The sequence below is a fragment of the Artibeus jamaicensis genome, unplaced genomic scaffold (genome assembly GCF_021234435.1).
Source record: "Artibeus jamaicensis isolate MK-2021 breed Jamaican fruit bat unplaced genomic scaffold, CSHL_Jam_final contig_332, whole genome shotgun sequence".
NCBI classification, from domain to species: domain Eukaryota; kingdom Metazoa; phylum Chordata; class Mammalia; order Chiroptera; family Phyllostomidae; genus Artibeus; species Artibeus jamaicensis.
In genome coordinates, this window is record NW_026521788.1 from 31,282,663 (window position 1) to 31,296,554 (window position 13,892).

Sequence of the window (13,892 nt, forward strand, 5' to 3'; positions counted from 1 at the left end):
CGGCAGCTTCCTTCGTGTCCTCTCCGGACTCAGGCGCCCACCCAGCCACGGTTAGGGCGCGGAAGAGAAGAGTTGTGGGGGGCGGGGGGCCTGGAGAAGGCTGTGGGACTCAGAACCTGGGGGGAGCAAAGGGAGGAGGATTGGGACAGCTGTAATAGAGTAACAATAAAACATTAGAAAAGAAGAACCTGAGGGGTCAGGACGCCGAGTGGGGGTAGTCGAAGCAAAGCGTGAGGTCGCGGGAGGGGAGGGGAAGGCAGTGGAGAGGGCAGGGAGGGGCACGGTCCGGGGCAGGACGCTGCGTGGCTGGAGCCTCTGTGCGGAAGCTCCGGAGTCTGTGTCACGCCGGGACACAGCAGCTTCACCTCGGGGAGGGGCAGCCTGGCTCTCCACATTTTTTTTTGGTGCTGTGGGCTTAAAACTCTTCCGAACCCCCTTAATTTTTCTTCCTGTTACCTGCGGTGCACCACTCTTGGGTGCCTGATTCACCTCGGCCCTCAAGGGGAGGAAGGGGACATGAAGATCACCAAGGCAACCAGGCCACGGTGCCAAACGCTGTTTATTTTCTCCCAGCTGGGGTAAATTTTTAAACCATCAAAAGATTCATAGTTGCCAGTGGATGTCAAATTAAAAAAAAATGGATAGAGTCCCAATGTGGCAAGTTATTGATTTGGTAGCATAGGTAAGTCAGCTAGGTCTCTGAGCCCCAATTTCCCTATCTGAATACAAGGGCAGCTGGCAGGAGCCCTGAGTACCTGTTAGGCCCCGCCTTTGGTCTCAACAGCTGCAGCTCCCATCCCAGTCTGTCCAGGGTGCTTCAGATTCTGGGCACAAAGAAGAAAGATGTGGTTTCATTCTTTTTGGTCATTTTCAGACACCTGCAACAAACAATGAAACGAGCAATGACAGCAACTAAAACTGAGGGTTAAACTGTCAACACATGTATAGCTTTAGAACCTCAATATAGGGAAAGGGGAGAGGATGTCTGTCTCCTTTGTGTCCTTGAATTGCATGATAAAGCCTCTTCAGTTGTCCCTCCTGGTTCCATTTTGTTTTCTTTCTTGCTGTAACGCAGCAGGAAGCCTTTTCCTCCCCTCCAGCAGAGTTTTAAAAGCATTACCTCAGAATGCCAAATGTCTGGAGAAAAAGACTGGAAATGTGGAGTGGGTGGAGGTAACGGCTGAGGAGCCTAGAAGCTGCTGGCTGGCTGCTCTGTCCTGTTTGAAATTGGCTCAAAAGACATGGAATTAGTAGGCAAAGCTGCCTCCTCCTCTTACTTGCAGAGGAGAGATCAGTTCCTGGTTGGCTGGGGCAGTGTCATTGATACAGCTGGTGTCATTGTTACCTTCCACTAACAGATCACTCAACACCTGTGGCCCAGGCAGGGCTGTGCCTGGGCATTGTCCTGCAGAGCTGGAGGCTTCGACCCTCTGCATTGTCCCTGAACCCCAGGGGAAGCCAAGATACAAGTGCTGCTGCGATGCAGTGCTTGGTGACCCAACAGGAGGACTAGATTGTTCCTGGTCCCTGCTTCTCCTTGTAGGGTTGCAGCTGCCTCTTGGCTCCCTGCTACCTAGCCCCTGTTGCTGTCTTGGGCAGAGGAGATGAGTTTGTCGCTTGCTGGGAGCTGAGGCAGGGTAACAATGCTGCACAGAGAAGGGACTCTTGGAGTGGCTTCGGAGTGAGACGTTGGGCGAGGAGGAGTAGCCTGTCTGGGTTTCCCTGTCTGGCTGCCCTTCTGGTGTGTGCATCCAGGTGGCATCATGCTGCAGCAGATCCCGCACGACATGTACATTGACCCTGAGCTCCTCACTGAGCTCAGTGATGTGCAGAAGCACATCCTTTTCTACAAAATTCGAGAGGAGCAGCTGAGGCGCTGGCGGGAGCACGAGGCTTGGGAGGCCCTGGCCCAGGCAGAGGGACTCAGGCCCCCGAAGGTCAAGCGAGGTATGTGCTAGGGAGTTACTGAGGGGCTGATTATTGATGCCAGGCTAGGCTCTTCTTTAGAATGGGCACTGGTGTGATGTGGGGTTGGAGCTTGAAACCCTTGTTCTGTGAGCTTCTGGTCCTATTAGTACAGCCCTTAATTTTTTGACCAGGTCTGCAGGGCCTCCAAGGGGGCTACCCAGGGACCGTGATGCTGTTGGGAAATGGGGACTGGCTTTGTCTTGTTGTGGGGAGCTCAGGCTCTGGGAGGACACCACTGGGCTCTCAGATTGTCTTTGACAAAGTTGGTGATTGCCTGGTGAAGAAGAAGCGTGTTCTTGACCCTCATCAGTGTTCTGGGACAGAGGCCAGGTGCAACCAAGATACGCAGTTGCCCCCTCCCTCGTGTGTGCAGCACAGTGGGTCTCAGCCAGGGCCAGCACTGGGCACTGTTCCCCTCCTCCCTGTCCTCGTGTGAGAGGGTGCTCCAGTGGATGTCTGGAGAGGGTGTATTGGGTAATGTCCTGCACAATGAGTAACCGGTCCCAAATGGCAGTAGCAAGCGCAGACAAGAAGCAAGGGCCCAACCTGCACTTCAGGTGGTTTACCTACTGTCCTGTGCCAGTCAAGCCAAGGGACTGCTGTGCCTGTGAATGAAAGCACACCAAAGCAGTCGGGCTGCTGAGGCTTGGGACAGGACCCAGGGTCCTGCCGGGGGTGGTCCTCTCTGTGGATGCTGTGCTTCAGAATTTGCAGAACCCATTCACCTTCTCTCTCGTTCACGCCCCACAAGCTTGCTTGCCTCCTCCAGAGTATGGCTCCCTGAGTATACTCTGTTCTCCAGAGTATGCAGACTTAATCTGATTAAAATTTCCAATTGGGAACAAAGTCCTGTTTCTGTCCTGGGCATGCTGACCTTTTGGGCACTTAGCTCCTGCTCTCCACTCCAGGGTCACTACTGGACAGTCCTTGCCATGTGCCATAGGCCACACTTGCACCTCTCTGGACATGCTCACTCTAGCCTCTGTCTTTGCACAAGTAGTTCTTATTGCAATGTCCCCCGGCCTTTATCTTCCTGACAAACTTGTTCAGGACTAGTCCCCTCCCTTGGAGTCTTTGAGGGGTGCTCCTGGCACAGTGAAGTACTTACTCCTCTGCAGCTGCTTGGCCTGTGGGACCCACCCCAGCCCTAGCACTTGCCACATTGTTATTGTCATTTGTCATTTGCTTGCCTCACTCCTCCAGGGGACTCAGAACCCCTGGACTGTGAGACCTTTCTCCATTCTGTCTTCCATCCCTGGGTCTAGCACAGAGCTAGCACAGTGTTAAATTCTCCTTTTGAATGAGACACAGCAGGACCCCAAAGAGGCAGGGCAAGGACTTGGCTGTGTATGGCTAGTGCTAAGGCTGGGTGGGGCCTTCTGGGCCAGACAGCTCTGGCAGCTGCATCACTAGCCAGTGAAAATGACAGGCTGCCTTGCCAGCCCCACCCGGCCTGAGCCCTAGGGCCTCGCATCCTCTGTTCAGTGGCTCTTCCGAGAGGAAGACAGATGCCTGAAAATTTAACTGCAAAAATATTTTTATGGCGATTTGTCACACATTTACATCTACATTTTCATGTATAAATTATACATTAAACTCATTTGGGTTTCTGGTGCAGACGACTCTTTTCCGGGTAATTAATTTTCTGATTTATAAAGAATGGGAAAAAAGGAGAAAACACACTAAGGAATGTGTGTATTCCAGGTCAGGATCCTGTTCAGATCTCAGCTCTTTGCTTCAGTTCTGCCCGTGAACTGTCTGGGCAGGTAAGGGGAAGCTCTGCAGGCTTGGCTGTGCCCCAAAGGCTGAAGAGCTTCTTGCTGCACACAGAGTGCCTGCTTTCTGTCCCTGGGTCATGTTGGTCATGACACAAGATTTCAGCAACCCTCCACCCAGTCAGTGAACGCCACATTTACCAAGTGCCCCGCCCCACCCCCCCGAATGCTCCCATAGGCCTGTGACCCCATTTCAGATGAAGCCATAGTTCATAGAAGTGACGCAGTCCATCCATAGTCATCTAGATACTAAGAAATGAAGTTGGGAAGCATATCCCATGACTTTGACCTTGGGTCCAGGGACCGACGTTTTTCTCTCCATTCACTTTTCAATAATGACTTTCAATTCACTTTTCAAGTTCAATAGATGATCCGTGCACTCATTCATTTCTTCATTTCCTCATTCGCTGTCTTACCCCGCACTGCTATGTGCTGGCTTTGGTGAACTGGACAGAGCTCCGGCAGATCACAGCCCACAGGAGTGCCCGAGCGAGGCTTGGTGCCGAGCAGCCACATGGTGGCTCAGGGCAGGAGTGTTTGGGGACAACCTCCCTTGGCTGGATACTTGCTCTTCCTCACCTTCCCAGGCCCTCCATTTCCAGTTTGTGCCCCTTCCCCACCAAGTTTGTCCTGAAGGAAGCACCTGCTGTGTCCGTTGAGCTGTGTGCCAGTCCCCTGGGATCCCTGAGCACCACGTAGTCCTGGTAAACCTGGAATGATGCCTTCCTCCCCCTGCCCATTGCCCCCGTCCTGCTTGTCCCCTAAGACCGCCATCCCACCCTCTTTCCTGGCAGACCTTCCCTAATTGTGTCTAGGGCTCACGCTAGAGGGCAGGATAGCGCAAGCTGTGCCTGTTGCTGCAAATCTCTGCTCTCCAGCTGTGTCTTGAGAGGGTGGGAGTAAGCACTGGTCATACAGAGCATTCCAGTTTACAGGACCTCGGGGGTTTTATTGATGCCAGAACACACATTTGAGGGCCACACACAGACATGAACTGGGATTAAATCGGTTATAGCTGGACTCCCCAAGAATGCAGGCCTGTCTTTTTTGTCTTCACTTTATATTTTGGTGAGAATCTTTTGATGTTCTACCCTGCTGTGAAAGACATACATCTTCAGCTTAAGTTGTTTTCTCATCTGCCATCATGTTTGCTGTTCAGTTACATTTCTGACCACATTTGATGTTCAACAGGAATTGGTGCTCTTAGGCTGACATGCTGGGAAGGCATGTAACATGTTCCTGCTAGATTTAAGTCAGTCCCCCCCACCCCTGCCCACATTATTATGACCTTTGCAATCTCTTTCCTTCCTAGTGGCCTTTTACCAATGCGAGAACCCACACACCATACCAAGAGTTGCAGTCTTCATACCCTCCAACTTCTTCTGTGTTTGCTCAGTTATCCCAGGTTCTTGGGGCTGGAGCTGGTTGTTGCCTGGGACACAGGACTCAGGACATGTGTTTGAACTGCTGTTGTGACCCTGCAAACTTCCCCACCTGGGCCTGTAACTTCTTCCATGACTGGCAGTTTGTGTCAGTGTTAAATTGGTTCCTCTGTGACCACCTCCTTATCCATCTGGACATCCTTTGCCTGGGAACCAGACATCTTTCCCCACCCACCTCCCCACTCTCTCCTTTAATGTGGCTGACCACAGCCATACCAAGCCTGCACATACAGGTAGCTGGCTTCTTGTCCTTTGTGTTTCTTGCAGCCAGCTATGTGTTAAAGTCTCTGTATGCCCCCTGTGCCAGCCCCTGGCTGCCCCTCACCCCAATCTATGGAGTGCTCTAAGTCCAGCTGGGTTCCAGCCCCACTGCCTCCATCCTGCACAGCTGGGGTCAGGAGGTGGTTCCCACCTCCTAGCCCCCTTCTCTCTACCAGCTCAGCCTGTGAAGCTCTCAGAAGCAGCCCTGCCCTGGGCCTGAGTTACTCTCCTTAGCATCCTCTCTGTGTTGAAGGATTTAGCTACTCCTGCTGCATGTCTGCCCAAGTTTAGGTGCCTCACCTGGGCCTGGTTCATGCCCTAATGAAGCTGTGGGACACAGTCCTTCTAGTCATTTGCCTTCTCTCTGTTTCCTGGGAACCATTCAGGAACCATGGCAACCCTGCCTGGTGCTCTGAGCCTTTCTAGCCTCAGTGTGTTCCCTTTCCCAGCACGGAGGTCCTGACCGTACTTGCCTGCAGACTCTCCTAATGCAGCCATGTTCTCACCCCTACAAACCTTTCTTCACACAGCAGCCAACTGCTTTTTTTAGTTTATATATATATATTTTTTTTTTAAAGGAAAGGAGGGAGAAAGAGAGGGAGAGAAACATCAATGTGTGAGAGATATATCAATTGGCTGCCTTTTGCATGGCCTTCAACTGCAGATCTGGACTGCAACTCAGACTGGGAACAGAACTGGTGACCTTTCAATTCACAGGGTCCATTGAGCCACACCAGCCAGGGTGCAAGTGCTCTTTTAATACATCAATTAGCTCATGCTTCTCCCTTTCTCGGTGGCTTCCCATGCACTCAGAGACAATACAAATACCTTTCACTGCCCTCTGCCCATTTTCCAACCTAATCTCCACCCTTTTGTGTTTCTCTGCTCTTTTCCCAAACCTTCAAGGGGCTGAGTCCATCCATCATTCATTTCTCAGTTAAATGTTGAGTTCTTCACCAACCACTCATTCTCAATGAGCTCCATCCCAATCTTTCTTTTACAACACCCTGCCCAATTTTCTTCATAGCACTCTCCACATCTTAGGGTATCTTTTTTTTTAAAACTTGTGGTACAATTCACAAAGCATAAAATTTACCATTTTAACCGTTAAAAGATATGCAATCCAGGACTATTTAATACATTTAAAATGTTGTGCAACTGCTACCTCCAACTTGTTCCAAAACATTTTTCCATTTTTCTTCTTCTTTTCTCTTCTCTTCTCTTCTCTTCTCTTCTCTTCTCTTCTCTTCTCTTCTCTTCTCTTCTCTTCTCTTCTCTTCCTTTCTCTTCTTTCCTTCTCTCTTTCCTTCCCCCTCCTCCCTCCCCCTCCTCTTTCTCTCTTTCTCTCTCTCTCTCTCTCTCTCTCTCTCTTTCTTTCTTTCTTTCTTTCTTTCTTTCTTTCTTTCTTTCTTATTGATTTTTAGAAAGAAAGGCAGGGGTTGGGGGGTTGGGAGAGAAAGAGAGAAACATCAATTTGTTATTCCACTTATTTATGCATTCATTGGTTGATTTTTGTATGTTTCCTGACCAAGGATTGAACCCTCATTCTTTGTGTATAGGGAGGATGCTCTAACCAACTGAGCCCACTCATCATCATCCCAAAAGGACAGCCTGCATTCATTAAGCAGTCACTCCCCACCCCACTCCTTCCCTCAGCTCCTGGTCCCACTGATCTCTTTTCTGTCTCTATGGACTTGCCCTTCTCTTCCTTCTCCTTCTTCCCCTCCTCCTCTCCCCCCTCCTCCTCCTTTCCTTCTGAATTTGTTTGCTCAGTTGAGGTCAGTCTCCTCCATCAGCCTGAAAGTGGCATGAGACTGAGTGTTGCTTGCATGTTTCTATTCAGGTTGGGAACCAAGCCCAGGGATATGGTGGGTGTGTGTGAGGGTGGGTGGAGGACTAACTGCTAAGACCCTGGCATGCCTCTAGGGGCTTGCCTGAAAGGACAGGTGTTAACAGATTTCTTTTTGAGTGAAAGACTGTGCACTGTGTAGTGTGACTCCTCTAGACCCTGAAAATCTTCAGAAAAGTATAAAAATCACAATATGCTTGTGTTTTGGGATATATTGTAGAAGCCAAAATACAATCTGTAGTGCATAAATAATGGCAATTTTGTCGACTTTTCCCCCTCATACATATAACTCATTTCATTTTCATTTCTTGTTTTAGAATTTTGACTTAGATTTTAGTTTGACCAATCCTGCATTTGGTCTTTGCATCTGCGTAGTGTATACTGCCTAAATCTTTTCTTCCCTCTGCCTTTGGTTATCATTTTGTTTTAGGAGAATCTATTAAAAAATGTATAGCATATGCTATTTTAAAACATTTTAAGAAATGCACTGGAATTCATTTTCTCTATTGTTATCAGGAATGAAACATTATTTATTGAAGATGAGAAGCATAAGGATATTTTTAAATTATTCTCCATGATTCTGTTGGTATAGTCAATGATTTTAGATTGATTTTGTTTAGTTATTTCATCTCCAAGAGTTATGAATATCAGTAATTATTTGGACACTAACTCTACTTTGTAACGGTTTCACTGCTCCCTACATTTTTTTCCCTCTGAGGGGAAAGCGATAAATACTTTACTCTCCCTTTCCCCCACTGCACAAGTGATTTGGCCAGTCTAGCGGCACGCCCCTCACCATTAGGATTTTCAGCATGTCAGACAGAAGTCATTAAACATCAAAAGAAAGCTATGCTTGAAGCTGTCTTCTGCCCCTTTCCTGTTCTTGCTGCTGTGATGTGGTGGGAATACCATTCATTTTGGCATGCTGACTTTCTTCAACCTGCTCTTGAACTTTTCTGTTGGTCCCAACAGTTTTCTAGTAAATGCACATGTAGCATCCAGTTCAGCAATGACTGCATAGAAACACTGGGGTGTCAAGGATGAGGGGTGCCCCAGACTTCTGGAGCTGTTGCTCTGGGCCCCTTTCCTGAGCACTGGGGACAGGGGAACGGTGCTTCTAGGATGGTATCAAGGTGGGGAGAGGTTGGGGAGGCCACTGACAGAATTCCCCTCCCTGGTTTCTCTTATGCCTGGCAAGTGTGGGTGTCTCCAGGGATGAGGGCGCAGTTGTTTCTGTCTCTGAAAAGAGATGAACCATATGTGACAAGTATGTCGGCTTTCCATATCTAGAAGGAGAGAACTAAAATATGGCCTGGTCCAGCTGAAGGCTTTTGGTAGGGGGAGCCCGAAGGAGTTCCCAGAGAGGGGCCCAAGTTCCAGATGCTGAAGAGGAAGGGTCAGGGTGGCAGGCAGCCGAAGGCCTGAGAACTTGTCCAGATGGAACACCTACTCTGTGTCTGGTCTCCCTGGGTCCCTTAAGTGCCTTTTTAAAATCTCACCCCCTTAGGGATCTGGAAGTTGGGTCTTTTATACTTCATAAAATCTAAGACACCATAGCTAGAAAGACATGCTATGTTTATATACTACTTAAAAAGCTATAAATTTAACTTGATACACCATTGTTTTGTCAAAAGAATTTAAAATGAGTCTGGAGGATTTGGCTAGAAATCAGTGACAATGATTTATTAATTTGTTAGAGTTTACAAACTGCACACATATCTAGGACCAAACCCAGGAATGTTCCAGTGAACAAAAGAAAATCATTCGTTTGTGTAATGTAACTGAATCACACAAAAGAAAGGAGCCCTGCCTTCTTGGTCCATTACTATGGTTAATTAGTATCAGTAATTATGATGATGAATTTCAGGTGGTTGTCAAGCATGGCATCTGGCAGTCTGGACATATGGAGACTTTTCTTTGAGGAGGTCTTGCACTTGACTGAGTCCAGGCTCTGATGCATACTGTAGTGATGAACAGCTGTGTAATGCGTGATGCAGGACTGGAGCACAACAGGAAAGTTTAAAAGTTTAAATGTCAAGATAAATTTATTGTTTTTTCTTAATTTTAAGTTCTGTTAATAATTTAGGAGTAAGGCTGGAAAAGATCCCATTATTTTTCCCTAACTTTACTCTTTCCTCATTTGTAAGACATATCCTGATTTCAGAAATGTTAAAATGTCTTTAAATCAATGACGTAAGTTATCATTCCTGTTTGAGTTGAGAGATAAATATAACTAGATTTTAAAATGTTCTTTTTTATTTTATTGATAATGCTGTTAGTTTTCCCTCGTTGCCTCCCTCCACCCAGCACCCCCCACTATTGTACGTGTCCAGGGGTCATGCATATAAGTTCTTTGGCTACTCTACTTCCTCTACTGTGCTTAAATCCTCATGGCTATTCTGTAATGACCTATTCATACTTCTTAGTCCCCTCACCTCTTCACCCATTCCCCTGCACCCTGTTCCCATCTGACAGCCATCAAAGTGCTCTCTGGATTCTTGATTCTGTTTTTGTTCTTCTTGTTTGTCTATATTTTTTTTAGATTCAGTTGTTATACGTATTTCTGCTATTTTATTGTTCATAGGTTTGATAATTTTTTCTTAAATAAGTTCGTTTAACATTTCATGTAATAATGGTTTTGTGATAATGATCTCCTTTAGTAGTTTCTTGTCTGGGAAACTCTTTATCTGCCCTTTAATTCTAAATGATAGATTTGTTGGTAGAGCAACCTTGGGTATAGGTCCTGCTTTTCATGACTTTGAATATTTCTTGCCAGTCCCTTCTAGCCTGCAATCTTTCTTTTGAGCAATCTGCTGATAGTCTTTGGGGAACTCCCCTGTAGGTAACAAACTTCTTTTTTTTTTGCTACTTTTAAGATTCTTTCATTATCTTTAACTTTTGGCACTTCAATTATGATGTGTTTTGAATTGGACCTCTTTGCATCCATTTTGTCTGGAACTCTGTGCTTCCTGGACCTGCATGTCTAGTTCTTTCATCAGATTAGGGAAGTTTTCTTTTATTAGTTTTTCAAATAGATTTCCAATTTCTTGCTCTTTCTCTTCTCTTTCTGACACCCCGATGATGCAAATGTTGGACTTCTTGAAATTGTCCCAGAGGTTTCTTACACTGTCCCTATTTTTTCTTGATCTTGTTTTCTTCTTGCTGTTCAGATTGGTTGTTTTTTGCTCCCTTATGTTCTCCATTATTAATGTGATTCTTGGCTTCATCCACTCTACAGTTGTTTTCCTATAAATTGTTCTTTATTTCAATTAGTATATCATTTGTTTCTGACTGAATCTTTTTTATGCTGCTGAGGTCCTCACTAAGTTCCTTGAGCATCCTTATAGCCAATGTTTTGAACTTTGCATCTGATAGATTACTTATCTCCATTTTGTTTAGTTCTTTTTCTGGAGTTTTGATCTGTTCTTTCACTTGGGCCATGTCTCTTTGTCTCCTCATTTTGGCAGCCTCCCTGTGTTTGTTTCTATGTATCAGGAAGAGCTGCTATGATGCTCTGTCTTGGTAGTGTGGCCTAATGTAGTAGGTGTCCTCGAGGGCCCTGTGGCACCGCCTCCCGGTCACCTAAGCTGAATACTCAAGTTGCGCCCTTCATGTGGGCTAAGTACACCCTCCTCTTGGAGTTGAGCCTTGGTTGATGTTGGCAGATCAATAGGAGGGATTTACCCAGGCCAGTCAGCTGCAAAAATTGGCTGTGACCACTGACCACCCACCTCCACCCTCATGGAGAATCAGCTGTGCAGGGACAGGTTTGTGGTGCTCCAACATGGTTTGTAGCTGCCCACTGGGTGTCCTGGCCCCAGGTTTTCCCAGGTAGTGCAGGAAAATATCAACCCCAACCTGTGTTTTTCCTGGGTCTACCCAGCCTGAGCTATAAAGAAATCTCTGCTGGGCTTGGAGATTCTTAGGTGAAGCTAAGCTGTGAATATAGGGTAACTGCTGCTAGTGCCAGGCCTCAGGCTCACTGAAGCCAGATGTTGCTTATTTGAGAGAATTTAGGAAGTTGTGAAGCATGAACTAAGACCAGCCATTGATATGAAAAAGCATCTTTGGTGGGCCTATAAGTTGGGTGGGGCAGAGTCTCTAGGGATCTTCAAGGCAGGTCAAACAGTGTTAGCCAGGTTGGTAGAGTTTTAGATATGCTACCAGCTTGCTATCTCTGTGGTTCTGTGATTCTGTGGCTCTCTGGGGACAGGATTTAGAAAAGGGACAATGGCCTCTGCTCACCTTGATGCCAGACACTTCAGTTTCTCTCTGTGTGTACTGGCATCTTTCAAGCTGCTACCATGGTGGTGCCAGAGCTCCAAGGGAGTGAGTCTCAGGAGGTGAGTCCATGTGTGGGTTCTTTAAGAGGAACTGCTTAGGGCTCCAGAAGTTCCTTCCACTGACTCAATCCCTTCTGTTTTTTGCAGACACAAATTGGGGGTGCTTAACTTCCTGGCATGGGATCCCTGGGTTGGAGTATTTGGGGCTGGGACTCCTTGCTCCCAAGATATCCCTCCCAAATTTTTATCCACTACAAGTGGGTGTGAGACCAGCCCATTCTGCATCTGTGAACCTCCTACCAGATAGGATGGATGTGGTTTCTTTAATTCAATAGTTGTCAGAATTCCCATTCAGAATTCCAGAACTCGATTTCTTTTTTTTTAAAAATAAATTTTATGGATTATGCTATCACAGTTGTCCCATTTCCTCATCTTTATTCCCCTCCTCCCTGCACACCCCCTACCAACCACATTCCCCTCTTTTAGTTCATGTCCATGGGTCATATAAGTTCTTTGGCTTCTATATTTCCTATATTATTCTTGACCTCCCCTTGTCTATTTTCTGCCTACCATTTATGCTATTTATTCTCTGTACCTTTTCCCCCTTTCTGCCCCTCCCACTCCCCCAATGATAGCCCTCCATGTGATCTTCATTTCTGTGATTCTGTTCCTGTTCTAGTTGGTTGCTTACCTTGTTTTTGTTTTTGGTGTGATTGTTAATAACTGAGTTTGTTGTCATTTTACTGTTCATGTTTTTTATCTTGTTTTTCTTAAAGTCCTTTTAACATTTCATATAATAAGGGCTTGATGATGATGAACTCCTTTAACCTGACCTTATCTGGAAAGCACTTTATCTGCCCTTTCATTCTAAATGATAGCTTTGCTGGGTAGAGTAATCTTGCCTTTTATGACTTAGGATACTTCTTTCCAGTCCCTTTTTGCCTTCAAGATCTCTTTTGAGAAATCAGCTGACAGTCTTATGAGAGGGAAGTCCTTTGTAGGTAACTGTCTCTTTTTCTCTTGCTGCTTTTAAGATTCTCTCCTTATCTTTAATCTTTGGTAATGTAAGTATAATGTGCCTTGGTGTGTTCCTCCTTGGGTCCAACTTCTTTGGAACTCACTGAGCTTCCTGGACTTCCTAGAAGTCTGTTTCCTTTGCCAGATTGGGGAAGTTTTGCTTTATTATTTGTTGAAATAAGTTTTCAATTTCTTGCTCTTCCTTTTGTCCTCCTGGCACCCGTATGATTCAGATGTTGGAATGTTTAAAGATGTCCTGGAGGTTCCTAAGCCTCTCCTCATTTTTTTTGAATTCTTATTTCTTTATTCTGTTCTGGTTAAATGTTTCTTTCTTCCCTCTGGTCCACACGATTGATTTGAGTCCAGGTTTCCGTCCCATCACTGTTGGTTCCCTGTACATTTTTCTTCATTTTAATTACTTCATTTTTTTCATCTAATTTACAACCATATTCAACCAATTCTGTGAGCATCTTGATTACCAGTGTTTTGAACTGTGCATCTGATATGTTGGTTATCTCTTCATCGCTTAATTATATTTTTTTCTGGAGCTTTGATCTGCTCTTTCATTTACGCCATTTTTTTTTGTCTTGGAGCACCTGTTATATAGTAAGGGGTGGAGCCTTAGGTGTTCACCAGGGCAGGGGCAACCCATGTTGCTGGGTTGCGATGCTATATGTGGGGGAGGGGCACGAGAGTGAACAAATGGAGCTTGCTCTGCTGTCTGCAAGTTTTCAGTCACTTCCCATGCTACCCACAATCAAATTGGGCCATTCTGGTGCTGATTCCCAGGTGGGTGGGCTTGTATACATTTTAGGACCCTGTGGGTCTCTCCAGTGAACTCTCCTGAGAGGCTGGGAGTTTCTCCAGCTGCTGCCTCAAGCCCTACAGGTGTTTTAAATCAGAGGTTTGAGGCTTTTTCCCTGCACTGAAACTCTAGATTGCTCAATCTGTCTTGCTCCCCAGTCATTCCTTCCAGTTTATCTGTAGGCAAATGTGGGACTGCCCAGTCTGCAGTTCCCTGCCTTGCCGGGTCCATCAGTCTCCCCCTTACCCTCCCAGTCCTCCAGCCTCCACCTTGCCCTGAGTCCTCTCTGCTCAGATGCCTGTCTCTGCCCCTCCTATCAGTCTGGATGAATGTTTCTTCTTTAACTCCTTGGTTAAATAACTTCCATACAGTTTGATTTTCTGTCAGTTCTGGTTATTTTTTGTTTTTAAATTTGTTGTCCTTTTTTGTGTGTGAGGAGGTACAGTGTGTCTACCTATGCCTCCATTTTGGCTGGAAGTTCCTCAACTCGAT

The 13,892-nt window shown here is 46.3% G+C and overlaps 1 protein-coding gene across 2 annotated transcripts in view; it reads left to right on the plus strand.

The window, feature by feature from the left end:
- Positions 1–1,591: 1,591 nt before the first annotated feature.
- The window catches only part of SH2D4B (SH2 domain containing 4B), a 116,019-nt gene continuing 103,718 nt past the window's right edge, over positions 1,592–13,892 (plus strand). For both annotated transcript variants that reach the window (XM_053663988.1, XM_053663989.1), the window contains exon 1: positions 1,592–1,947. In XM_053663988.1, the coding sequence (XP_053519963.1) occupies positions 1,764–1,947 (184 nt within the window). In that variant the 5' untranslated portion in view covers positions 1,592–1,763. The remainder of the gene's footprint in view (positions 1,948–13,892) is intronic.